Here is a 23,436-nt window from a genome sequence, read left to right as displayed (position 1 = left end):
CGCCCGCAGCCACTGCTGAAAAGTCGGAAAATGCAGGATGACAGACCCGCTAGTGGCTTGGATAACACAGCAACCTGGAGGGAGAGAAAGGAGGAGGTGGGGAAGGCACCTGGCATAGCTGGTGGGAGGGAATGGAGGAAGCAAAGGGTAGAAGTGACAGCAGGCAGGAGAAGAGAAGGAGGCGAGGACAGCTGAAATGTCATTGGTTGTTAAGGACGCGGCAGCCCCGCTCCTTAACAACTGATAATTGCCGGCATTCTTTTGTTAAATTCCCCTGTTGAGAGCAATAGGAGAAGGGATTTTCAATCTGACTGATATACCACTGACCCAAGAAGAAATCCTAGTATTAGATAAAGGACTTAAATATGCACCAGTCAGGAACTTGGATAAATTTCAGACCTACATAAATATCGAAAAATATGTCAGGAAACTGAACATTAAAAAATACATGACTGGCAAGACCTTTAAATCTGCTGGAGGGGAAAATGATACAGTGGTTCATAGTCAATTAAGGAATAAATCCACCTTCAACCCAAAAGTGAAAGATGGGAAACATATAGAAGTATTCAGAAATATGGTGACAAACGAAATTAAAAAACTAGCGATCAAGAAAATAGAGGAACCTAAATCCATGAAGATCGGTATCAAGAAACTTAGAACCAATAAAGATCTTGTGATCCGACCTTCGGATAAAGGTGGGGGAATAGTGTTACTGACCACGGAACAATATCACAAAGGGATGCTCAAACTCCTCAACGACCCCGAGACCTATAGTCCAATGTCAAGAAATCCGATGTTCAAATGGAGAAAAGAACTTGAACAAGTCGTACACTTGGGCCTTAAAAAAGGAGTCCTGGATAAAAAAGAGGCAAGGTATTTGATCCCCGAAGCTTGCAGGACCCCCATCATCTACGCCTTGCCCAAGATCCACAAAGATAAAGAAAACCCTCCCTTCAGACCCATTGTTAACGGCATAGATTCAATAACAGCCAGACTTGGCCAATATATAGACCGTTATCTACAACAGGCCGTGCAACATACACGCGCATACCTAAAAGACACAAAGGAAATGCTGCAATTGTTAGCCGGACTGAATGAAAACGGACCTCTATTAATGGCCACGGCCGACGTCTCCTCATTGTATTCTATTATTCCTCACCACTTAGCCTGTGACGCCACTAAATGGGGACTTCGGAACTTCACCGATCTTCCCTGTGTACAAAGGAGGTACATCATCAAGTGTTTAGACTTTTGTCTAAAACACAGTCACCTATGGTATAATGACCAGTATTACCAACAACGGACTGGAGTGGCGATGGGGGCAAAATTTGCCCCGAGCGTGGCAGGACTGTTCATGTCTCAATGGGAGGAAGAAGGGGTATTCACTCATCAATCTACAGATCTTTTGCTATATAAAAGATATATTGATGACATTTTCATCCTGTGGAGAGGCGATCACCAATCACTGGTGACCTTCCTGGAGAATCTAAATAATAATACCAGAAACATCAAACTTACTTGGCAAATTGAAGAACAAAATATAGCTTTTTTAGATTTAGAAATCTCCAGGAACAATGCAACCTTCGATACCAAAACTTTTTTCAAGAATGTGGATAGAAACAGCTACCTTCCCCTTACCAGTTGCCATCATAAGAACTGGCTTTTTAATATACCGAAAGGTCAACTAATGCGCCTACGACGCAATTGTACAAAGCAGGATGTTTTCCAGGAACAAGCAAAACAGCTGGGTGATAGATTTGTGCAGAAGGGGTACGACAATATATACATCAAGCAAAAGATAGAAGAGGTATCTAAAATACCCAGGGAAAAACTTTTGGAAAGCAAAATCCCAACAAGCAGACAAGATTTAGTACCTATTGTATTGGACTATAACCCTTTCATGCCTATGCCTATGTATGACATTTGGTGTTTACAAGTTAAAATCCATATTTTTGGCTAGAAAATTACTTAGAACCCCCAAACATTATATATATATTTTTAGCAGAGAATCTAGAGAATAAAATGGCGATTGTTGCAATATTTTATGTCATACGGTATTTGTGCGGCGGTGTTTTAAACACAACTTTTTGGGAAAAATTTACTTTCATGAATTTTAAAAAAATGAAAAAGTAAAATTAGCCCAATTTTTTTGCATAATGTGAAAGATGATGTTATGCCGAGTAAATAGATACCAAGCATGACACGCTTTATAATTGCACGCACTCGTGGAATGGCGACAAACTACGGTAACTAAAAATCTCCATAGGCGACGCTTTAAACTTTTTTTACGGTTACCAGGTTAGAGTTACAGAGTAGGCCTAGTGCTATAATTATTGCTCTCGCTCTTACGATCGTGGCGATACCTCACATGTGTTATTTGAACACCGTTTTCATATGCGGGCGCGACTTCCGTATGCGCTTTCTTTGCTGCGCAAGCTCGCGGGGAGGGGGGCGCTTTAAAAAAATTTTTTTTTTGTTTTCTTATTTATTTATTTATTTTTTCTAATATTACATTTTTTTTTTTTTTTTTTTTACATTTTGATCACTTTTATTGCTGTCACAAGGAATGTAAACATCCCTTGTGACAGCAATAGGTCGTGACAGGTACTCTTTATGGAGGGATCGGGGTCTAAAAGACCTCCGAGCCCTCCTTTGCACTTCAAAGTATTCAGATCGCCGAAAACGGCGATTCTGAATACTGTGTACTTTTTTAAATCCGGCGCCATTGGCAGCCGAGAAACCCGGAAGTGACGTCATGACGCCGCTTCCGTGGTTTCAATGCGCACACTGAATCAAAGCCGTTTACGGCTTTGTTTCAGAGCGCGCCGAGACGCTGGAGGCGCCGGATCGTGGATCGGGTCTCCCGGTGGGACGGGAGGCCCGGTCAGAGCGGCGAGAGGCGGCGGGAGGGGGGGGATGTCCCCTCCCGCTCCTCCGGCATAACAACCGAGCGGCTTTTAGCCGCATCGGTTGTTATGTTTGGAAAGCCGATCGCCCGCTCTAAACAACGGTACCGGGATGATGCCTGCGGCTGCAGGCATCATCCCGGTACAACCCCTGAAAGCCGAGGACGCATATATGCGTACGCTCGGCGTGAAAGGGTTAATATACAACATAAGAAAATTGAAAAAGTCATTCAAAGACATTGGCATATCCTTAAAGGTGACAAAGATCTGCGAGACGTATTACCTGATAAACCAAGGTTTACATACAAGAGAGCCCCTACACTGAGGGACCAACTAGTGAAGAGCGTCATTAACCCACCAAAGAAACAGTTCACATTTTTCACCGGAAAAGGTTTTTTCCCTTGCAAGAGATGCTATGCTTGCACACATACTAAACGTCCGAACAAAAAGGTGTCTACCTTCAAGTCTAATAGCAATAGCACTGAGTACGAAATAAGGGACTTCATTGGCTGCAACACAGAAGGTGCAGTATATGCACTCGAATGCAGCTGCGGACTACAATATGTAGGCCGCACGAAGAGACTCTTACGGATACGTATTAAAGAACATGTGAAAAATATAGAAAATGGGTTCGCTAACCACAGTGTATCTCGCCACTTTGCCAAAGTCCATCATAAAGACCCCTCGCATCTGAAATTCTGGGGGATAGTCCCATATTCTAGACCATGGCGGGGGGGCCATAAGGTTAGGGCACTCAGCCAACTAGAATCGAAATACATCTACAATATGGACACTTTCACACCTAGAGGTCTCAACATTGAGTTCGATCTGAACTGCTTCCTAAGTGATTTTTAGACCCTTTGTCTTACCCCTACACTATCTTGTCTATGTTGTGTAGAATATTATATGTTTAAGACCCTCATGCACTCATCTATCCTACTTACACCTGCTGTGCGTCAGGTGCTGCTCTATTCGGTTACCATAGCATAATAGCCCCCTTTCCACCAGGTGTAATACATTCTGGGCCTTGATACCCGGATTTTTTCGACCACCACACCATTCCCTCATTGGGCTCCTATTGTCCACCCCCTTATATATGTTTCTTAATATATATTATTTTTTAGTTTTTATGTTTTTTAAACTTTGAATATTCTCTGCACAGCCTGCCTGCCACCGCGCTGCTAGCTAATGCGGTGTATATTGGCTTTGCGACATGGCAGAACTCTGCAATATAATGTATGATAGCTCACTATCTGCCCCAATGTGTGCCCCAATCCTGACCACCCATATGGGTGTCTTATTGGACTTTTATGTTCAATGTGTCCGGATCATGCATATATAATAATTACTTTTCCCAGTAATTTTTTAAGTTTCTCCTTTTTACTGTATTTAAACCGAATGGTTTTTTAATTCTCCCCTGTGGACACTTGCTCATAGCACAGGCCAGCCGTTGCCTACTCCGGCCCAGCTCCCCTGATTGTTCCTTCTCCGTCCCGTTTGTTTCATCCAGCGGAGACTGATACAAGAGAGGAGACTCAGGGAAAATGGCGCCGGCGCGGCATTCGCCAATACACGGCGTGGACTTCAACAAAATGGCCGCTGCTATGTCCTATTAGTGAGACGTTATTTAAACAGGACCCAGTACTCTAGTTAACCATCCCCTGATGAAGTCACGTGATGTGACGAATACGCGTCGGGAACACAGAGTACACACTAGGAGCAGCACCTGACGGACGGTGGACGAGCGCGGTGTTCGTGGCTACGAGACCGCCTTTAGACTGCCCCATGTGAGTCTTTTACCTACCTATTTTTGTTTTAATAAATTTATTTGCTGCACGGTTTATGCGATGTGCCCCCCCTCTCTCCTTCCATCCCTGCCTATATATCTCGCCATGAGCGGATGGCTCTATTGATGCTAAGGAGAAATTGGCAGCAGGAAGAAGATTGGGATACGAGTTCGGCGCTCGTGGAGATAGGCACACGCTCCTCATACACTCCTGTAAGTTGTGTAAGTGGACAATCAGCCACTCCTTACTTTGGGTACTTTGTCTCCTTGTTGCCTGTAAGAAGATAAAGCTACAACTTCTATATCGCTGTCTTTACATGTATGCACCACGATTGAGACAAGCAGATATCCATTTAACAGCCAGCTGGTACAGTGACTGATTTGGGTTTGTATGTAAGTAGAGAGGTAAGCCATCTGATTCACTATCGGTGAAGGGTGCACGGTGTGTGGACCTACCTGATCACACACCCTCATTCACCTGAGTTTGGCATTTTCTACACCCAATCACGCATTTACCTACCAGTCACCTTTTATTTGTTTGTTTTTTGGACTGCACTCCAATATTGTCTATAAGATTTCACCTTTTCTTCAAGTCTTACCAATTTTATATATGCTTTTCTTTCTCGTACATCACGGGACACAGAGCGGCATATTCATTACTATGTGGGTTATATGGAGTACCTTCAGGTGATGGACACTGGCAATCTCAAACAGGAAGTGCCCCTCCCTATATAACCCCCTCCCATAGGAGGAGTACCTCAGTTTTTTCGCCAGTGTCTTAGGTGTTGGTCATGGAATAGCTTGTCTCTACATCCTTGGGATCAAGGCAGGCTAACCGGATCTGTCCAAGGTGCCTCAAAACCAAAGTGGACAGTACCCGGGCCCCTAGCTAGGGGGTTTTGCCCATAATGCTTCTCTTTCAGAGAGCTGGATCCTGGGCCCAGGACTTAGAACCCTTTGGGGTGCCTAAAGTCCCTGTTTGCCAGGATGCTATATGGGTCCAGGACAGTGGGTTCCTTCAAAGGACCCCAGGGCCTGAAGGTCTAGACGCCACCCACGGAGATGGGGGAAGATTGGACCACTTGCTGTGCAAGGTCCTGCGGCATGGAGCAGGTAAGAAAGGGGGGGTCTGCGGAACTTGGTTCGGCAGCAGGCTCTCCAGGGGGGATCTTTTGGGGGAGTTTGCCTGAGTATGTTCTTGCATTGGCAGTCTGGGGCCACTATGTCTGTGTAAGACAGGATGGTCTGTGTTTTTACTCCCCATATGTGTGATCTCCCTGGTCTATGTGTTGCAGGTTCTATCTGGCTGGGCGCTAGGTGGGGTATTAGTGTGTGCCTACTCTTTACCCTGAACTAGGGAGGTGTCTGCGCCTACCTGAAGGTTCTTACCTGGCCGGGTGCTGTGCGGATGTTTCCTCTGTGTCTTGTCTTCTCTCCTGCGTCCCTGCAGCATGCTGCTTCCACCATGCCCCCCCCCCGTGACACGGGCACGCGCGCGGGCGCGTGCACAGCGATTTATAAAAAAAAAAAAAAAAAAGACGAAATTTGCGCCGTTTTTAGAGGGGGGGGCGGGACGTTGGATCTCATAAGAGGAAGGGGCGGCCCTTCCTCTGTGCTGTATTGGCTCAGTTCATTTCTGAGCTCAGGAGAGGAGGACACAGAGCGGCAGCAGTGCAAGCCTGATGCACAGTGGCACCTGGTGGCGCAAGGGCGTATTGCAGTTCTGACAAACAGAACTAGCTTTTCAATCTAGCCTAAACATTTCCTTACAGCAGGTGGATTCTTGCAATTTCTCTTGTGGGGAGACAATGTGATTCCGTAGAAAAAGGGAAAAAAGGGACTCAGGATCCAAAAAATCCTAAAAAATTAAATAAAAAAAAAAAAAAAAAGAATATATTTGCATAATTGAAAAAAAAAAAAAAATAGGGAACACATATTGGTCTCCCCATTGGGTTTTTTGGGCATTAGTTGTTACTACTGTCCCCTTAAAACCGCATAGTTTTTTCTCCTACCTACATCAGTCAGTTGTTGTAAGTAGGGGTGCCTCGGTATTGTACCATGGCTTCCAAAGCATCAGGATCAGGGGAAATGGCAAGAGGTGCCAGAGGACAAAGGGGTTCCCCCTCAGATTCTGAAGGTTCGAGTCGGGATATGCCTGTACTCTCCCCACAAATTATTCCAGTAGTGGGTGCCTTGGTTGAGCCATTAGGGGGATCTGGTGTTGAGGCTAGTTCAGATCCACCCAACCCTGTGTTTGTCACAGAGGAAATGCTAGCCCTTTCCTTGGGGGGACTAGAGAAGAGATTGGCAACTATGATTGTCAATTCCATGTCGGGCAAGAAGCGGACTAGGTCTCCATCACCGGGGGGTGTACCCCCAGATGCTGAGGTTCTCTCCCTCGGAGAATTAGAAGCTCAGGAAAATCATTCCCAGGACCATGAGGGTTCAGGGGATGAGGAGTCTACTTATGAGGAGCCAGTCTCGGCCTCCCATGCAGAGAGCTTGTGGATTCAGTCATTGACAGACATGGTCCGCCTGGCATTTAAGTTGCCCTTACCGGAGCCTCAGGCTTCGGCGGTATCATCCTTAGGTTCATTGAAAGCGCCTTTGAGCAGCGCTGTTTTTCCGGTCCATCCTCTTTTAGAGGAACTGATTTTTCAGGATTGGATACGACCAGATAGGATCTTTTTACCACCTAAAAGATTTTCCACCATCTACCCTATGGAAGAAAAATTTTCCAAGAGGTGGGCTCTCCCAGCTGTGGATGCCGCCATCTCTTGTGTAAACAAATCTTTAACTTGCCCGGTGGAAAACATACAGATGTTTAAAGAACCGGTGGATAAGCGTTTTGAGACACTTTTAAAGGCATCCTTTGCTACGGCAGGTGCAGTAATACAGCCAGCAGTGGCTGCTATTGGGGTTTGTCAAGCGTTAACAGACCAGACAAAACAGATGCTTAAAGACATTCCTGCCCAACAGGCAGAAGAGTTATCGGATATTCCTAGAGCCCTGTGCTTTGCGGTGGATGCTATAAAGGACTCCATTCAGCAGGCGTCTCGTTTGTCACTATTTTTAGTACACATGAGAAGGCTCTTATGGTTGAAGAACTGGGCGGCTGAGCCCCCATGCAAAAAGCTTCTGGCAGGTTTTCCCTTCCATGGAGGTCGACTCTTCGGAGAGGTTCTAGATAAATATATTCAGACTATATCGAGTGGCAAAAGTACCCTTTTACCGGTCAAAAAGAAGTTTCGGGGACCTGCGTTTAAAAGGCAGCTCTCCCCTGTTCCGGGGCCCTCCAATTCCAGGCAGTATCGACGGCCTCCTGCGAGATCAAACTTTAACAATAAGTCGCAGGGACAGGCCTCTGGGGGCAAGAAGCAGTGGTATCGTAAGCCAGCAAAGCCAGCCCCTAAGTCTGCCTTATGAAGGGGCGCCCCCACCCTCAAAGGTGGGGGCAAGGCTTCGTCTTTTTGCGGAGGTTTGGGAAGCCGATATCCCCGACAGATGGGTCCGGTCTTCCGTGGCCACAGGCTACAGATTAGAGTTTCTAAAGTTTCCTCCACCTCATTATCAGGAGTCAAGGGTACCGAGCGATCCAACAAAAGAGGCCTCTTTACTGGCGGCGTTGGATCATCTGCTTTGCCAGGGCGTGATAGTAGAAGTACCAGCCCAAGAGCAAGGGCTAGGGTTCTACTCCAATCTGTTTACCGTTCCAAAGCCCAATGGCGATGTCAGGCCAATTTTGGACCTAAAGGGTTTAAACGTTTACCTAAGGGTTCGTTCTTTCCGGATGGAATCTGTTCGGTCAGCAGCCGCCGCACTCCAGAAGGACGACTTTCTGGCGTCCATAGACATAAAGGATGCTTACCTTCATGTGCCAATTTTTCAGCCACATCAAAGATTTCTCCGCTTTACAGTGGCCCAGCGTCATTTCCAATTTGTGGCACTCCCTTTCGGGCTGGCTACGGCCCCCCGGGTATTCACAAAGGTCCTAGCTCCGATCCTAGCCAACCTAAGGGTCCAAGGGGTCACGGTCCTAGCCTACCTGGACGACCTCCTAGTCATAGATCACTCGTCTCCTTGCCTGGAACGAGCAGTGGCCCTCACGGTTCAGTACCTCAAGAGGTTCGGTTGGATCCTAAACCGAGAAAAATCAGCATTCCAACCCACAAGACGGTTGGAATACCTCGGCATGACGTTAGACACAGAACAGCAAAGAGTGTTCCTGCCTCTAGTAAAGGTCGAGGCCATCAAAGACTTGATCCATCTGGTTCTAAGCAAAAAAAAAAAAAAAAGAACCAACTATTCGCCTATGTATGCGACTACTAGGCAAGCTAGTGGCCACGTTCGAGGCGGTACCTTACGCTCAAAGCCACACTCGCATCCTACAGGCAGCCATTCTGTCAGCATGGAGCAAGAGGCCACAGGCCTTGGAATTTCCTTTGCCACTCTCATCAAGAGTCCGGCAAAGTCTGTGCTGGTGGTTAAATCCTCAGAATCTACTGAAGGGAAAATCTTTCAGCCCCGTGGCCTGGAAGATAGTGACCACAGATGCCAGCCTGAGGGGCTGGGGAGCGATCTTGGATGGTTGCACTCGCCAAGGTACTTGGGCACAGGCGGAGAGGCAGTTACCCATCAATATCTTGGAACTCAGAGCTGCTCGGCTAGCCCTCGAGGCTTGGACAGCCAAATTGCAGGGGTTCCCGGTGAGGATACAATCGGACAATGCCACAGCTGTGGCATATATAAACCACCAAGGGGGAACCAAGAGTCAGGTAGCTCAGAGAGAGGTGAGCTTGATTTTCCAGTGGGCAGAAGCTCATGTGCCCTGCATATCGGCAATATTCATTCCCGGGTGGACAACCTGCAGGCAGACTTCTTGAGTCGTCAGACGAATGGTCTCTGCATCCGCAAATTTTTCACATAATCTGCCAGAGGTGGGGAATGCCGGACGTGGATATCATGGCATCGAGATTCAACAAGAAGCTAGACAGGTTCATGTCCCGGACACGGGACCCTATGGCCTGCGGAGCCGATGCGTTGGTTTGCCCTTGGCATCAGTTCAAACTTCTTTATGCCTTTCCCCCGCTACAGTTGCTACCCCGCCTGTTACGCAGGATCAGGGTGGAGCACAAACCAGTCATCCTGGTAGCTCCAGCATGGCCCAGAAGGGCATGGTACTCACTAATCCTAAAGATGTCAGTGGGAGATCCTTGGACGCTTCCTCTACGGCCAGACCTACTCTCGCAAGGCCCGATCCTCCACCCTGCATTACGGCATCTAAATTTGGCGGCTGAATCCCTGATTCTCAGGGGTAGAGGGCTGTCTAAGCAGGTAATCTCTACCCTGATCAGGGCTAGAAAGCCGGTTTCCAGGGTGATTTATTACAGGGTCTGGAAGGCCTACGTAGGCTGGTGTGAGTCCAAGAAATGGCTTTCCCGCAAGTATACCATTGATCGAGTGTTAAGTTTTCTCCAGCTAGGAGTGGATAAAGGCCTGGCATTAAGCACAATCAAAGGACAGATTTCAGCTTTGTCAGTGTGGTTTCAGAGGCCGCTGGCCACCCACTCGCTGGTTAAGACCTTCATTCAGGGGGTCTTGCGTATTAATCCTCCGGTGAAGTCGCCACTTTGTCCGTGGGACTTGAATCTTGTTCTGTCAACTCTACAGAAAAAACCTTTTGAGCCGTTGGCTGAAGTTCCTTTGGTTTTACTAACAAGGAAGTTGGTATTTCTGGTCGCCATAGTTTCCGCCAGAAGAGTGTCAGAATTGGCAGCCTTATCTTGTAAGGAGCCATATCTTATTCTGCATAAGGACAGGGTGGTTCTCCGTCCTCATCCTTCCTTTTTACCAAAGGTTATATCCAGTTTTCACCTGAATCAGGACTTGGTATTACCATCCTTTTTTCCGAAGCCCACTTCCAGAAAGGAAGGGTTGCTGCATACCTTGGATATTGTCAGGACCATGAAGGCCTATCTTAAAGCTACAGAGAAGATTCGGAAAACAGATGTGTTGTTCATTCTACCGGATGGGCCCAAGAAAGGGCAGGCAGCTGCAAAATCCACCATCTCGAGGTGGATTAAACAGTTAATTACTCAGGCCTACGGCTTGAAGAGGTTGCCTCCTCCTTTGTCAGTAAAGGCTCATTCTACCAGGGCCATGGGCGCCTCCTGGGCAGCACACCATCAGATCTCTATGGCTCAAGTATGCAAGGCGGCAACCTGGTCTTCAGTCCACGCGTTTACAAAATTTTACCAGGTGGACGTAAGAAGGAATACAGAGACAGCCTTTGGGCAGGCAGTGCTGCGGGCTGCGATTTAAGACCCTCAGAATCGGGGGCACCCTTGAGTTAAAATTTAAATTTAAGTTAATTTTTCTCGACTAAGTTGGATTTATTATTATTTGAGAGTATCTCTGAATTAAATCCTTGTGTCTTGGGAAGATTTCTCCCTCCCCTCAGTAAAGCATTGCTTTGGGACATCCCACATAGTAATGAATATGCCGCTCTGTGTCCCGTGATGTACGAGAAAGAAAAAGGGATTTTTAATACAGCTTACCTGTAAAATCCTTTTCTTGAAGTACATCACGGGACACAGAGCTCCCACCCCTCTTATGGGAAACATTTTGGGAGGCATACTGCTTGCTACAAAACTGAGGTACTCCTCCTATGGGAGGGGGTTATATAGGGAGGGGCACTTCCTGTTTGAGATTGCCAGTGTCCATCACCTGAAGGTACTCCATATAACCCACATAGTAATGAATATGCCGCTCTGTGTCCCGTGATGTACTTCAAGAAAAGGATTTTACAGGTAAGCTGTATTAAAAATCCCTTTATTTCCATTAATCACCTAAGGAGGTTTCTTGTTTGAACTGTTCACATACCATTGATATTTTGAAGATTTTTTATGTGTTTTCTGTTACACAGTTTAGGCTAGACCACACCTATTTTATTTTCCATTGTGGGTCACTTCCACTGTGTCAATACACTTACTATACCACGGTCCACGGTCCACGGATTTTTGTCCCCCCACCTCTTCCCTTTTCCCTCCCCCATTTCAGGTTTTTTACAGCGCAGACACTTTCACATTTTACACATTACAATTTTGTACCCCTCCCACGACAGTGTGCAGGCCTGGGGACTGGCTGCTTTGGCTTAAGCAATGCATGCTTATTAGTTATTTTTTTTAACAACAAGTACGAGTATCAATATTTTTTTGGAGTACTCGCTGATACCTATTGCCTAGGAAGATTGGGTAGAGGGGTGGTAATAATAATACTTAAGTAAAAATTAAGAAGATACATGTATGAATACATTGATTGTTATTTATTAAATTAATAAATGCAAAAATCATATTTAACAACCAGTCCTTGAAGTGCAAAGTCCATAAAGTACAGACATGCCAAGCTTGTGTGTATCATACACACATGGGTAACACTGGGCAAAGGAGAAAACTAAACAAAGTTGCAGCTGATAGACGTAGTTCACCTTATTGTCAAGTGGAATTAAGATTGTCCACTCACATGCTGCTATGTGTGAATAGGATCTCCGATGCTTGGCTCAACAACAAGCTCCTGACCAGGGAGAAAGGGAGCAGATGTAACAGCTGGGTAAAACCTGGAGGAGCAGTTAGATGAGGAGAGCCGCCCGCAGCCACTGCTGAAAAGTCGGAAAATGCAGGATGACAGACCCGCTAGTGGCTTGGATAACACAGCAACCTGGAGGGAGAGAAAGGAGGAGGTGGGGAAGGCCCCTGGCATAGCTGGTGGGAGGGAATGGAGGAAGCAAAGGGTAGAAGTGACAGCAGGCAGGAGAAGAGAAGGAGGCGAGGACAGCTGAAATGTCATTGGTTGTTAAGGACGCGGCAGCCCCGCTCCTTAACAACTGATAATTGCCGGCATTCTTTTGTTAAATTCCCCTGTTGAGAGCTGAAAAAAACGGTGCATACTAGCTCATTATGTCTTTTGCCTTGCAGGTGTAAAAAAAAAAAAAAAAAATCCATATGCGGGTATACAACCGCTTTAAAGGAACCTATTTATAAAATAAAAAACAAACCTTTACCACCCCTTTAAACTTTACAGTTGTCTTTTTTTGCACTACACTTTTCCAGCCTTTAGAATTAGAATTTTGTATTGGTTACAGGGCAGCAGCCCCCCCCACCCGGCCCTGACCACCAACATTTCCCAGAGCCCGCCCACTGGTCATCCCACAAAGGCCCATCCCATGTCATCCTTCTTTCGCCTGCAATTCTATCATGTCATTCTCCTGCTCCTCCTCCAGTCCCATCTCCTCCATTCCATATGCTCCTCCATTCCATATGCTCCTCCAGTCCCATCTCCTCCATTCCATATCCTCCTTCAGTCCCATCTCCTCCATTCCATATCCTCCTTCAGTCCCATCTCCTCCATTCTATATCCTCCTCCAGTCCCATCTCCTCCATCCAATGTACTCCTACTTCAGTCCCATCTTCCCCATCCTACATCCTCCTCGTCCAGTCTCATCGCCTCCATCCCACATACTCCTCCTCCTCCAGTCCCATCTCCTCCATCCCACGTCCTCCATCCCATGTCCTCCTCTTTCTGCTGTCCCATTTCCTGCATCCCATGTACTCCCACTCCAGTTTTTTTATCTCCTCCTCCTTCTGCTCTTCTATCTCCTACTCCTGCAGTCCCATCTTCTCCATACCACATCATCCTCCTCCTCCTGCAGTCCCATCTACTTCACCCCATGTACTCTTACTCCAGTTCCATCTTCCCCATCCCATGTTCTCCTCTAGTCCCATCTCCTCCATCCCATTCCTCTTAGAGTCCCAACCCATTCAGCCCATGTCCTCCTCCAGTCCCATCTCTTCTTACCACAGGGGGGGAGTGGGACAGGAAGGGAGCAGCAGGACAGGTGGGGGCAGTGTGTTAGGAGGGGGCAGGGAGACAGGAGGGGGAAATGTCACAGGAGAAGTGCAGTATGACAAAAGGGGGTTAGCTGGATGAAAGGGGGGCAGCGGAACTGGAGAGGGAAGTGTCATGGGAGAAGGTCAGCGGGACAGGTGGGGGGCAGCAGGACAGGAGGGGGAAGTGTCATGGAAGGGGGGCAGTGGCACAGATGGGGTGGGGGCGCACGGGCCCCTTACTTGTGTACCAGCTGTACCCCTCTGATGGTGGCCCTGTTTGCCAATATAGCAGTATTAGCAATGAAAAAAAGCACCAATAGGTTTAGATGATCAATCTTGTGTTTTAATGTCTCAGGAGATATAGCAGGGGTGAGTCCTTTGCCTAATTATTTTTTGCTAAAAAAGGTGTCCATTGTTCCCATCTTGCACGTTAAGACAAACAGACCTAGAAATACACAGCATAATCCAGTGTCACTTTAGTGTAATCTCAACATAAACCTGTTACTGTTGTTATAATTCAACATTCAGCCCTGGTTCACACTGACTGCGGGAATAAAATTGTGCGAGTTGCATAGTAATGTTGAAAAAAAGTCCATGCAATTCAACCAAAAAAAACCCCACAAACCTATACCCACAGATCCAGAGGAAGGCAAAAACCCCCAGGAAAGCATGATCCAATTTGCTACTGCAGGAAGCTGAACTCACACAATTTCATTCCTGCATGTCAGTCCCGATTTCGGTGGAGATTTCAAAGACATCTGCGCAGGTTTGGCATGCAATTTGACATGTGAACCAGGGCTCAAGGTTCATTCACACCAGATGCGGTAGGACTTCTTTGGGTTGCTCTTCCAGGCAAAATGCCTTGTCTTCAGTGTGCCTGGTTCACATGACTGCATTGTAGTGGTGTGCAGGTGGTGTGTGTTGAAAAAAGTACTGCATTCAGTCCATTATTTCAGAGCAGTGAAAGGCAATACACTGCCTCGCACTACTATTTTTAACAAGGAGGTCCGCAGATCCCAGCCCCCTACCCTATGTGAATGAGTAGTATGAGGTACATTGTACATCCCCTGGTTCTTCTCCCTCCACTGATGACATCATCCTCTGGTTCAGTTGTTCTCCTCCCGCTGCCGGTTCTCCTCTCTCTACTGTCTTCTTCCGCTGCCGGTTCTCCCCTCTCCCCTGTTTTCTCCCTCTGTTCTTCCTCCGATCTTCTCCCAACGCTCGCTCCCACTGTAATGCTAGGGCTGATACCAAAACTTATATAGCCATGGGGCATGTCTCTCTGCCTGTGATTAGCGCAGCGCGGTGCCGACTTCCTGGCGGGCTCTGTACTTGGACTGTGCTAACACGCCGGCGCTCACCCTTATTGGTCAGCAACAATGTTTAGGTAGGTGGTACATGTCAGAAACCATGGTAGGACCGAAGGTATCCCAGCAGAACATTGTCCAAAACATCTGCCTTCGCTGCCTCCAGGCTTACCTTCTTCCCATACTGCATCCTGGTGTCATCTATTCCTTAGGTAAGTAACACACATGCACCCAGCCATCCACATGATGTAACATGATTCATCAGACCAGGACACCTTCATCTATTGTTCCCCGTGGTCCATTTCTGATACTCATATGCCCATTGTAGGTTCCTTTGGCAGTGGACAGGGGTCAGCATAGGCACCTTGATCAGTCTGCATCTACACAGCCCCATACACAACAGACTGGATGCCCATTTTTTTCTCCTTTCAACACAGCATCTTTAGGAACAACATGTTCACTTGCTGTCTAATATATTCCACTGTTTTTCAGATGCCGTTATACCAAGATAATATCAGTGGTCATAGAGTTTTAGCTGATCAGCGTGCATGAAAATACTTTGTTAAAAATCTACTGTTTACTTTCTAGAGTGCACCTGTACACAAAATGGACAATGTAGCGATGGAATTTCTGGCGATGGAGCGTGTTTTTGTGCTGAAGGATGGACTGGCCAGAACTGTGACATTAAACTTGGTAAGAACTGAACTTTCAGATGTAGAAATCCCATTCTATAAATATTCCTGTGCAAATATTGCTTATATTGTTAGTGAAAGCTAAAGAAACTGTGTGGGTTCCTGTATAATTCAAAGTGTAACTGCACTTTTACCCTTACTGCACAACAGTGGTGGCCTGCGGCACCCAGCCAGCTAGTCAACCAATCACATAAACCATCCACCCCCCCAGCGCTCGCTTAAGTCGATCGCTGCTCCCCCTCCCCCCAACGCTCGATTGATTACCCGTCACCCTTGCCATTTCCCGAGTCCCGGTAGTCGCTTCTCCTCCTGGCCAATCAGGAGTTAGGACTAGCAGCCAATCAAGCCTTAGGACTCCCGGACAATCGACTCTAATCGTGTGCTTCTAATAAAAAAATCATTGGAATCCATGTGTCCGGTGCACTGCACTAGATTCGGAGCAGGGTGCATGGATTAGGGGGGCGGCACCCCTGTGCCCCTAATGGACGAGCCACCATTGCTGCACAACTTTCCTCCCTGACCTCCTACCACATCCTCTTCTCTAAGATCTGTACTTTGTTGCAATGCATTTTGGTGTGCAATTTATCACACACTCTAGCAAGGTACTTTGAGGGGTCATTAGAATAATAGCTCACCTGCAAAAAGGATATGGGTTTTATTGTTCCGTGGGAATGTGTACGATTTTGCTTGCATTACTGCTTCACAAAAGTGTGATTAAAGCCTAATGCCGCGTACACACAATCGGAATTTCCGATGAAAAAAGTCTGATGGACTTTTTTTCATCGGAAATTCCGATCGTGTATGGGCCCCATCTGACTTTTTTCCGTCGGTGTTTAGAAATAGGACAGGTTTTATTTTTTTTCCAATGGAAAAAAACGATAGGAAATTCCTATCGTCTGTATGCAACTCCGGCGGAGAAAAAACCCACACATGCTCAGAATCAAGTCGACGCATGCGCAGAAGCATTGAACTTCACTTTTCTTGGCTCGTCGTAATGTTTTACGTCACAATCGGAATTTGGTCTGGCAGTGTGTATGCAAGACAGCTTGAACAGAATTCCGATGAAAAATTCCATCAGATTTTAGGCCATCGGAAATTCCGATCGTGTGTCCGGGGCATAAGGCTTCATGTACACTGCTGCTGGTAAACGGATGTTTAGGAGCGTTTTTTTTTTTCCCCAGCTGCCCCAGAACTCTCCTCTGTGTTTTCTTATCAGTACATGTACACAGGGGCATTTATGGTCATTTCTAGGCAGTTGAGTTTAGAAGCATTTTTTGTAAAGTAAAAAAATGCATTCAGGACGAATGTTCAGAGGCATTTGAAATGTCTGTAACCGCTTGTAAACACGTTTAAATGCAGTAACTAGCATTTAGCCATGTTTCGTTTTACAGGCGTTTTTCATTTTTGACTATTTGCAAAAAATAAAAATTGTAAACGCAAATGCGGCTAAACGCGGCATGTAAGCGCTGCAAAATTAACATTTTTCAGCATTGGTTACTATCTGTCAAGTTAAATCATTCAGGAGAGGTTTTAAAACATCCTGTGTACATTAAGCCTAAATCAAAATAAAATGTAAACAGCCCTTTTTTCTTCTCAATAACACCTTAGCCATTGTTGTCAACTCTCTATCCACCTTTTTGACCTGGCATTCTTTTTTTTTTACACAAGTATAGTTATGTTAAAGTAACTTTTTAGTTTAGAATAGAGTGCAGTGGGATTAGAACACCAGTCAGGTTTTTATTGCTACTTGTGCCCCCATTAGGGAGATTTACCTTTACCTCTATTTGTCAAGTTTACTGTTTGGGTTGTCCTCAGAACAGTAATTAAAGGGGAAATCTTCCAATGGGGACACTAGTTCTGGTGACCTTGGTGAGGAGGGATTTCCTCTGACTTCCTGTTTCAGCTATGGGACAGGAAAGGCAAGGAAGCACAGATGGCAAAAGGAAAAACTGACAGGGGTTATAACCCTCCTTTAATCTTTTCAAACTGAAAAAAAGTTTTGCCTTTAGTTCTACTTGACGTTTGTTGCATTTGATCTCCAATAAATACCTACCACGTGTTTTAACCAGCAGCATAAATGTATTGTGATGAAGAGGACAAATCACAAGATTTAATTTGCACCTACAGTAACACTAGATGACTTAAAATTATTACTGGTCACAACTGCAAATTTTTTTTACACCTTTAAAAAAAATATGAAATAAATTGAGTAATTAGAACAAAGAACAAAGAACAAAGTCAATTGTAGAAAGCCTTGTTTATTCCCTACAATCTATGTACACTTGAGTGCTAAAGCCTCAGATACTCACCTCCGCTCCAACAATCCGAGGTCAGCAAGTTCCCGTTGCCGGTGTTCTGTCGAGAAATGCCCGGGCTGAAACTGCGCATTCGCAGTACGGAGCCGCCAAACATCAGCTGTAGACGGGGCATGTGCACAATATCTGACATTGTGCCACATGCTCCCGATGCTCATTCAAGTCTGTAAGGGGCGTATTTGTTCATGATGGGTGCATGTGAGGGGCGGATGCCTACATGAAGGGGGCATATTTTGTAATGATGGGCAGTGCTGCTAAGATGGGGGTGTAATTTTTCACAAAACTCAAACACATCTCCTAAACAAATATATCTCTGCTAACATTGAAAAACCCACCCTTCAGTTGGCTAAACACGCCCGAAAACACGTGTAGAAAGAATAGCAGAGATATATTTATAACATCAGTGCATGTGCACTAGTTCATTCATAAATTACTGCCAAGGCAAGTAGTTGAACTATAAAATGCATTGTTGCCTATAAGGGATAAACAAGTGCTAGTGTAAAGGAGTTAATGTAACTTGCTATTGATAATTTCTGATTAAGTATCATTCTTTTTTTTCTCACATGCAATTGTAGTGATTGAGCCCACTTGCTCACCAGACTGTGACGGTAATGCCACATGCAGAACTGACAATGAATGTGTATGTAACCCTCACTATGAGGGAGATGGAAGAACATGCAATGGTAAGTTCATCTAGGTACAAAAAAGTGAAATGGTCTCATAAAGCAGTGATAATGTAGAACAATGAATGAAAGAAGAATAACTTTCAAAGAAATATGGGTATTTTGTCCTTTTGCACCGTCTGTATACTGTACCTGTAGAAGAGACACTTCTTGTACCTTTCATGATGTGAGGGGTAGCTCCTCAAAGGGTACACAGGTAGATTCTTTTGTTTCTTTAACTTTTTTACAATAAAAAATCCTTCTTAATCTTGCACGCATGTCTCAATCTATTAATCACTGCCAGTGCATGCATTCCTAGTACCTAGAAATAATCTGCACCACCAACACTTCAACAGTGGTTTGCCAGGGTAAATGATAACCAAACTATGGAAGACTTTACTGTAACTCTCAGGGATAAGCCAGCAGATATGATTAACCTTTTCACTGCCAGGCCCTATCCACTTTTAAACTTAGCTGACCGGGCCATTTTTGCAATTTTCCCATTGCTTTTTGATTTTTTCCCTTACAGCTTCAGAGTTTGTAAATGACCCCCCCAAACCATATATGTTCTGAAAGCACATGACCAGTAGAATAAAAATAAGGTCCTACTGATTTTTAGGGCACAGTGATAGTTGCACAAATGTTTATCAAAACAATATTTTCACTAAAATCATTATTAGCAGATAAAAACACAGCAAATTCTAGAGAATTCCTAATATAAGAACTAACCTGTATTAAGTTAATAAATAAATATTTGTAAATGTTAAATTGCGCCTTTTTGAAAAATGGTGAAAATTGAACATACGCAAAACTATAAATAACCAGAATTCTCAAAAAATCGGAAGGTTTTCATTTTTCACTTACAGCTTTCAGAGTTTGTAAAAGACCCCCCAAACTATACATTTTCTGAAAGCATAGGACCAGTAAAAAAAAAAAAAAGGTGCTACTGATTTTTAAGGCCCTGCCATATTTGCACAAGTGTTTACCAAAACATAATGTTTGCAGATACAAACACAGCAAATTTTACAAAATGTATACTAAATTCCATCTACCGTATTTATCGGCGTATACCGCGCACTTTTTTTCCCTGAAAAACAGGGCAAAATCGTGGGTGCCCAGTATACGCCGATACCCGCGCCGAGTTTTGAATACTGCGCCGACATATACCGAGCGCAGTACACTCGGGTATAGTCGGGCAGTCTCGGGTCCTTCCGCGCTCACGTCCTGGACGTACAGGACGCCAGCGCGAGAGAGTTGCCGAGCATTGCCGACAATACACGAGTGTACTGCGCTCTGTATATGTCGGCGCAGTATTCAAACTCGGCGCGGGAAACAAGCGGGGAGGACGCGAGGACGCCGGAGAAGGACGCCGGACCCGACGAAGAGGACACCCGAAGCCGCAGAAGGACGCCAGACCCGACGAAGAGGACACCCGAAGCCACAGACGAACGCCGGACCCGACGAGGCCGCCGCGCAAGACACCAAAACTGTAAGTACAAAAAAAAACGTTTTTTCCACAGGATTGGGGGCAACTTTAGGGGTGCGCAGTATACGCGGGAGCGCGTTATACCGCGATTAATACGGTAAATGTAAAAGCTAAACCTGTATTGAGTTAATAAAGAACAAATATTTGTACATTTAAATTGCGCCTTTTTGAGAAATGGTGAAAATTGGATGTGTGCAAATATTTCTAAAAAAATCTAGAGGTATTCATTTCTCACAGCTTTCAGAGTTTGTAAAAGACCCCCGAAACTATATATTTTCTGAAGGCACATGGCCAGCAGAATAAAAAAGAGGTGCTACTGATTTTTAAGGCAACATGATATTAGCGCAAATGTTTATCAAACAATATTTTTGCTAAAAATACACTAAAATCATTATTGGTGGATCCATACATGGCAAAGTTAACAAAATTCCTGCTTAATTCCTACTGAATATAAAAGTTAAACTGTATTAAGTTAATAAAAAATGTTGTACATTTTAAATTGCACCTTTTTCTGAAATAGTGAAAACTGAAGGTACGCAAAACTGTAAAATAATATAATTTACTACAATTTTTCACTTACAGCTTTCAAAATAAAATAAAAAAAAGCCCCCCAAATCATACATTTTCGGAAAGTACATGACCTGTAGAATAAAAAAAGTGCTATACGGATTTTTTGGCCCCTGCAATAATTGAGCAAATGTTCATCAAATCGATATTTCCACAAAAAATACGCTAAAATCATTATTAGTTCACACAAACACAACATAACTTACTAAATTCCTGCTAAATTGCTACTAAAGCATCGTTCACATGTGACATACTAAAGTGTACACCCATGGAGGGCCATGTTTACCGGCACAGGGATGCACAGGTGTTCCGTGCATCCATGTGCAGGTAGTCTTATTTTTGTCAATTGGGATGCAACGGCTGCACAGGCATAGCTGCTGCTCCCAATCTGTCATGGATGTGGGTGCACGACCCTGAACGCAGACCGAGTGAGCTCAGGGACATGAACCTGGACCTTTCTTTTTTTTTTCTTTCCTATTGACCAGCGGTTTCTCAGGTTGAAGCCCTCCCTCCCTTCATTCCCAGACCTTATTCCCCTATGACTTTTTCCCCCGCTTAGATTTTTTTTTAAATGTTTGTAGTTTCACTGAATATCATATGCCAAAGTATACAGCTATTACTTACTGTATTGTCTGTCATTGCATTGTATACACTTGGATTATGGCATGCGGTCTGTCTTCTGCGTTTTCATAGATTGTTTAGATTTTTTTGTTATTTTATGTGACTACTACTTTTTTTTTTTTTGATGAAACGTTCAACTAAATAAAGAATGTTTAAAAAAAATTACTCGCCATCTACACAAAGATATTAGTATACAGACTTGAACCCCCATAGCTGCAAGACCAGCAAGCTGGCAACTGCTCCCCACTCCACCCACTGTTTTGATCCTAGACTTAACAATACGCTCACTAAACTGCCACCCTCTGTGGCTGATCATTTGCCACTTCCTTAGGCTCTGTTCAGTAAGAGAGAAAGTCCTATGTAAGCCCCAGGCCATGACACAGTTCTAAGTTCTCCCTCGGCTAAGTGTCAATGCTAGATGTACACACACTGAACTGGAATGGCTCACATGCGCCCTATACCTAGAAGTACTGTTGAAACTTAAGGGTTTTTTAAAAGGCTTTACTCAATCTTCTGGACAAATGATGTATATGTGAGACAGACTCGTGAACTAACGCAAATAAAAACCGTGTGTTTTAATATACCCACTATTAAGAATAATAAGTACAGTTACAGTACATTTGTAGCTTCAAATAAAAGTTCAATACATAAAAGAAAGTTCTTAGAGAACATGGGCCAAATTCCCAAAAACGTAGCCTAACTTAAATTTCAGCAGTTAAGTTACACTGACTTAAAATCTCTACCTAAGTGCCCGATCGTCAAAGCACTTACCTAGAAATTTCAGGCCGTGTAACTTAAGTGCCGCCGTCGTAAGGCGGTCCTCCTCTCCTGGGGGCGTTTAAAATTTAAATGAGGCGCGCTCCCGCGCCGGCCGTACTGCGCATGCGTGTGACGTCATTTTCCCGACGTGCAGCGCGCGAACGTAATTAACGACGGGCGGCTTTGAGAATTTCGACGGGACACTAAAGTTGCGACGGGTGAAAAAAATAATTATAAAAAAAAATGACAGCGTCGCTCAGCATGCATTCCTGAGAGGGAGAACTCCATGCCAATTTTCAAAGAAAAAACCGGCATGGGTTCCCCCCCCCCCAGGAGCATACCAGGCCCTTAGGTCTGGTATGGGTTGTAAGGAGACCCCCCCACGCCGAAAAATTGACGTAGGGGGTCCCCCTACAATCCATACCAGACCCGTATCCAAAGCACGCTACCCGGCCGGTCAGGAAGGGAGTGGGGACGAGCGAGCGCCCCCCCCCCCTCCTGAGCCGTGCCAGGCCGCATGCCCTCAACATGGGGGGGTTGGGTGCTCTGGGGCAGGGGGGCGCACTGCAGGCCCCCCCACCCCAGAGCACCCTGTCCCCATGTTGATGAGGACAGGACCTCTTCCCGACAACCCTTGCCGTTGGTTGTCGGGGTCTGCGGGAGGGGGCTTATCGGAATCTGGGAGTCCCCTTTAATATGGGGGCCCCCAGATACCGGCCCCCCACCCTAAGTGAATGGATATGGGGTACATCGTACCCCTATCCATTCACCTGGAGGCAAAAAGTAAAAGTTAGTAAACACACAACACAAGGGTTTTTAAAATAATTTATTATTCTGCTCCGGATGCCCCCCCTGTCTTCTTTATTAGCTCTATTTCCAGGGGGGGCTTCTTCTTCCACTCTCCGGGGGTCTTCCACTCTCCGGGGGTCTTCTTCCGCTCTCCGGGGGGGGGCTTCTCCGCTCTCCGTGGCTCTTCTTCCATCTTCTCCCCTCTTCCGCTGTTGACTCGGCGAACCCCGGTTCTTCTGCAGATGTCCGGTGCCTTCTTCTTCAGCGCTGGCTGCCTGCTATCTTTGTGTGTTAGCTCAATTAGTAACAGGCAGCCGGCGCGGTCTTCTGTGACGTCATGGTCTTCTTCTCCCTTCTTCCGATGTTGACTCGTCGCATCTTGTCGCTGTAATGATGGAAGCGCGCCTTGCATCCCATTTATATAGGCATCACCGTCCCATCATGCTCCGGTAGGTACCCACGTGGTGGATGCACGTGGGTAGGCACCCACCACGTGGGTACCTGCCGGAGCATGATGGGACGGTGATGCCTATATAAATGGGATGCAAGGCGCGCTTCCATCATTACAGCGACAAGATGCGACGAGTCAACATCGGAAGAAGGGAGAAGAAGACCATGACATCACAGAAGACCGCGCCGGCTGCCTGTTACTAATTGAGCT

At 45.6% G+C, this 23,436-nt stretch overlaps 1 protein-coding gene across 1 annotated transcript in view; it reads left to right on the top strand.

The window, feature by feature from the left end:
- STAB1 (stabilin 1) overlaps positions 1-23,436 on the top strand; it is a 357,595-nt gene that overhangs the window by 299,197 nt on the left and 34,962 nt on the right. Inside the window, exons 57-58 of the mRNA XM_040361004.1 lie at positions 15,473-15,577; positions 18,467-18,574. Coding sequence (XP_040216938.1) covers positions 15,473-15,577; positions 18,467-18,574 — 213 coding nt within the window. The remainder of the gene's footprint in view (positions 1-15,472; positions 15,578-18,466; positions 18,575-23,436) is intronic.

The sequence above is a fragment of the Rana temporaria genome, chromosome 7, assembly GCF_905171775.1.
Source record: "Rana temporaria chromosome 7, aRanTem1.1, whole genome shotgun sequence".
In the NCBI taxonomy this organism is placed as follows: Eukaryota; Metazoa; Chordata; class Amphibia; order Anura; family Ranidae; genus Rana; species Rana temporaria.
Note: the sequence above shows the minus strand (reverse complement) of the source record. Positions and strands in the feature narration are given on the sequence as shown.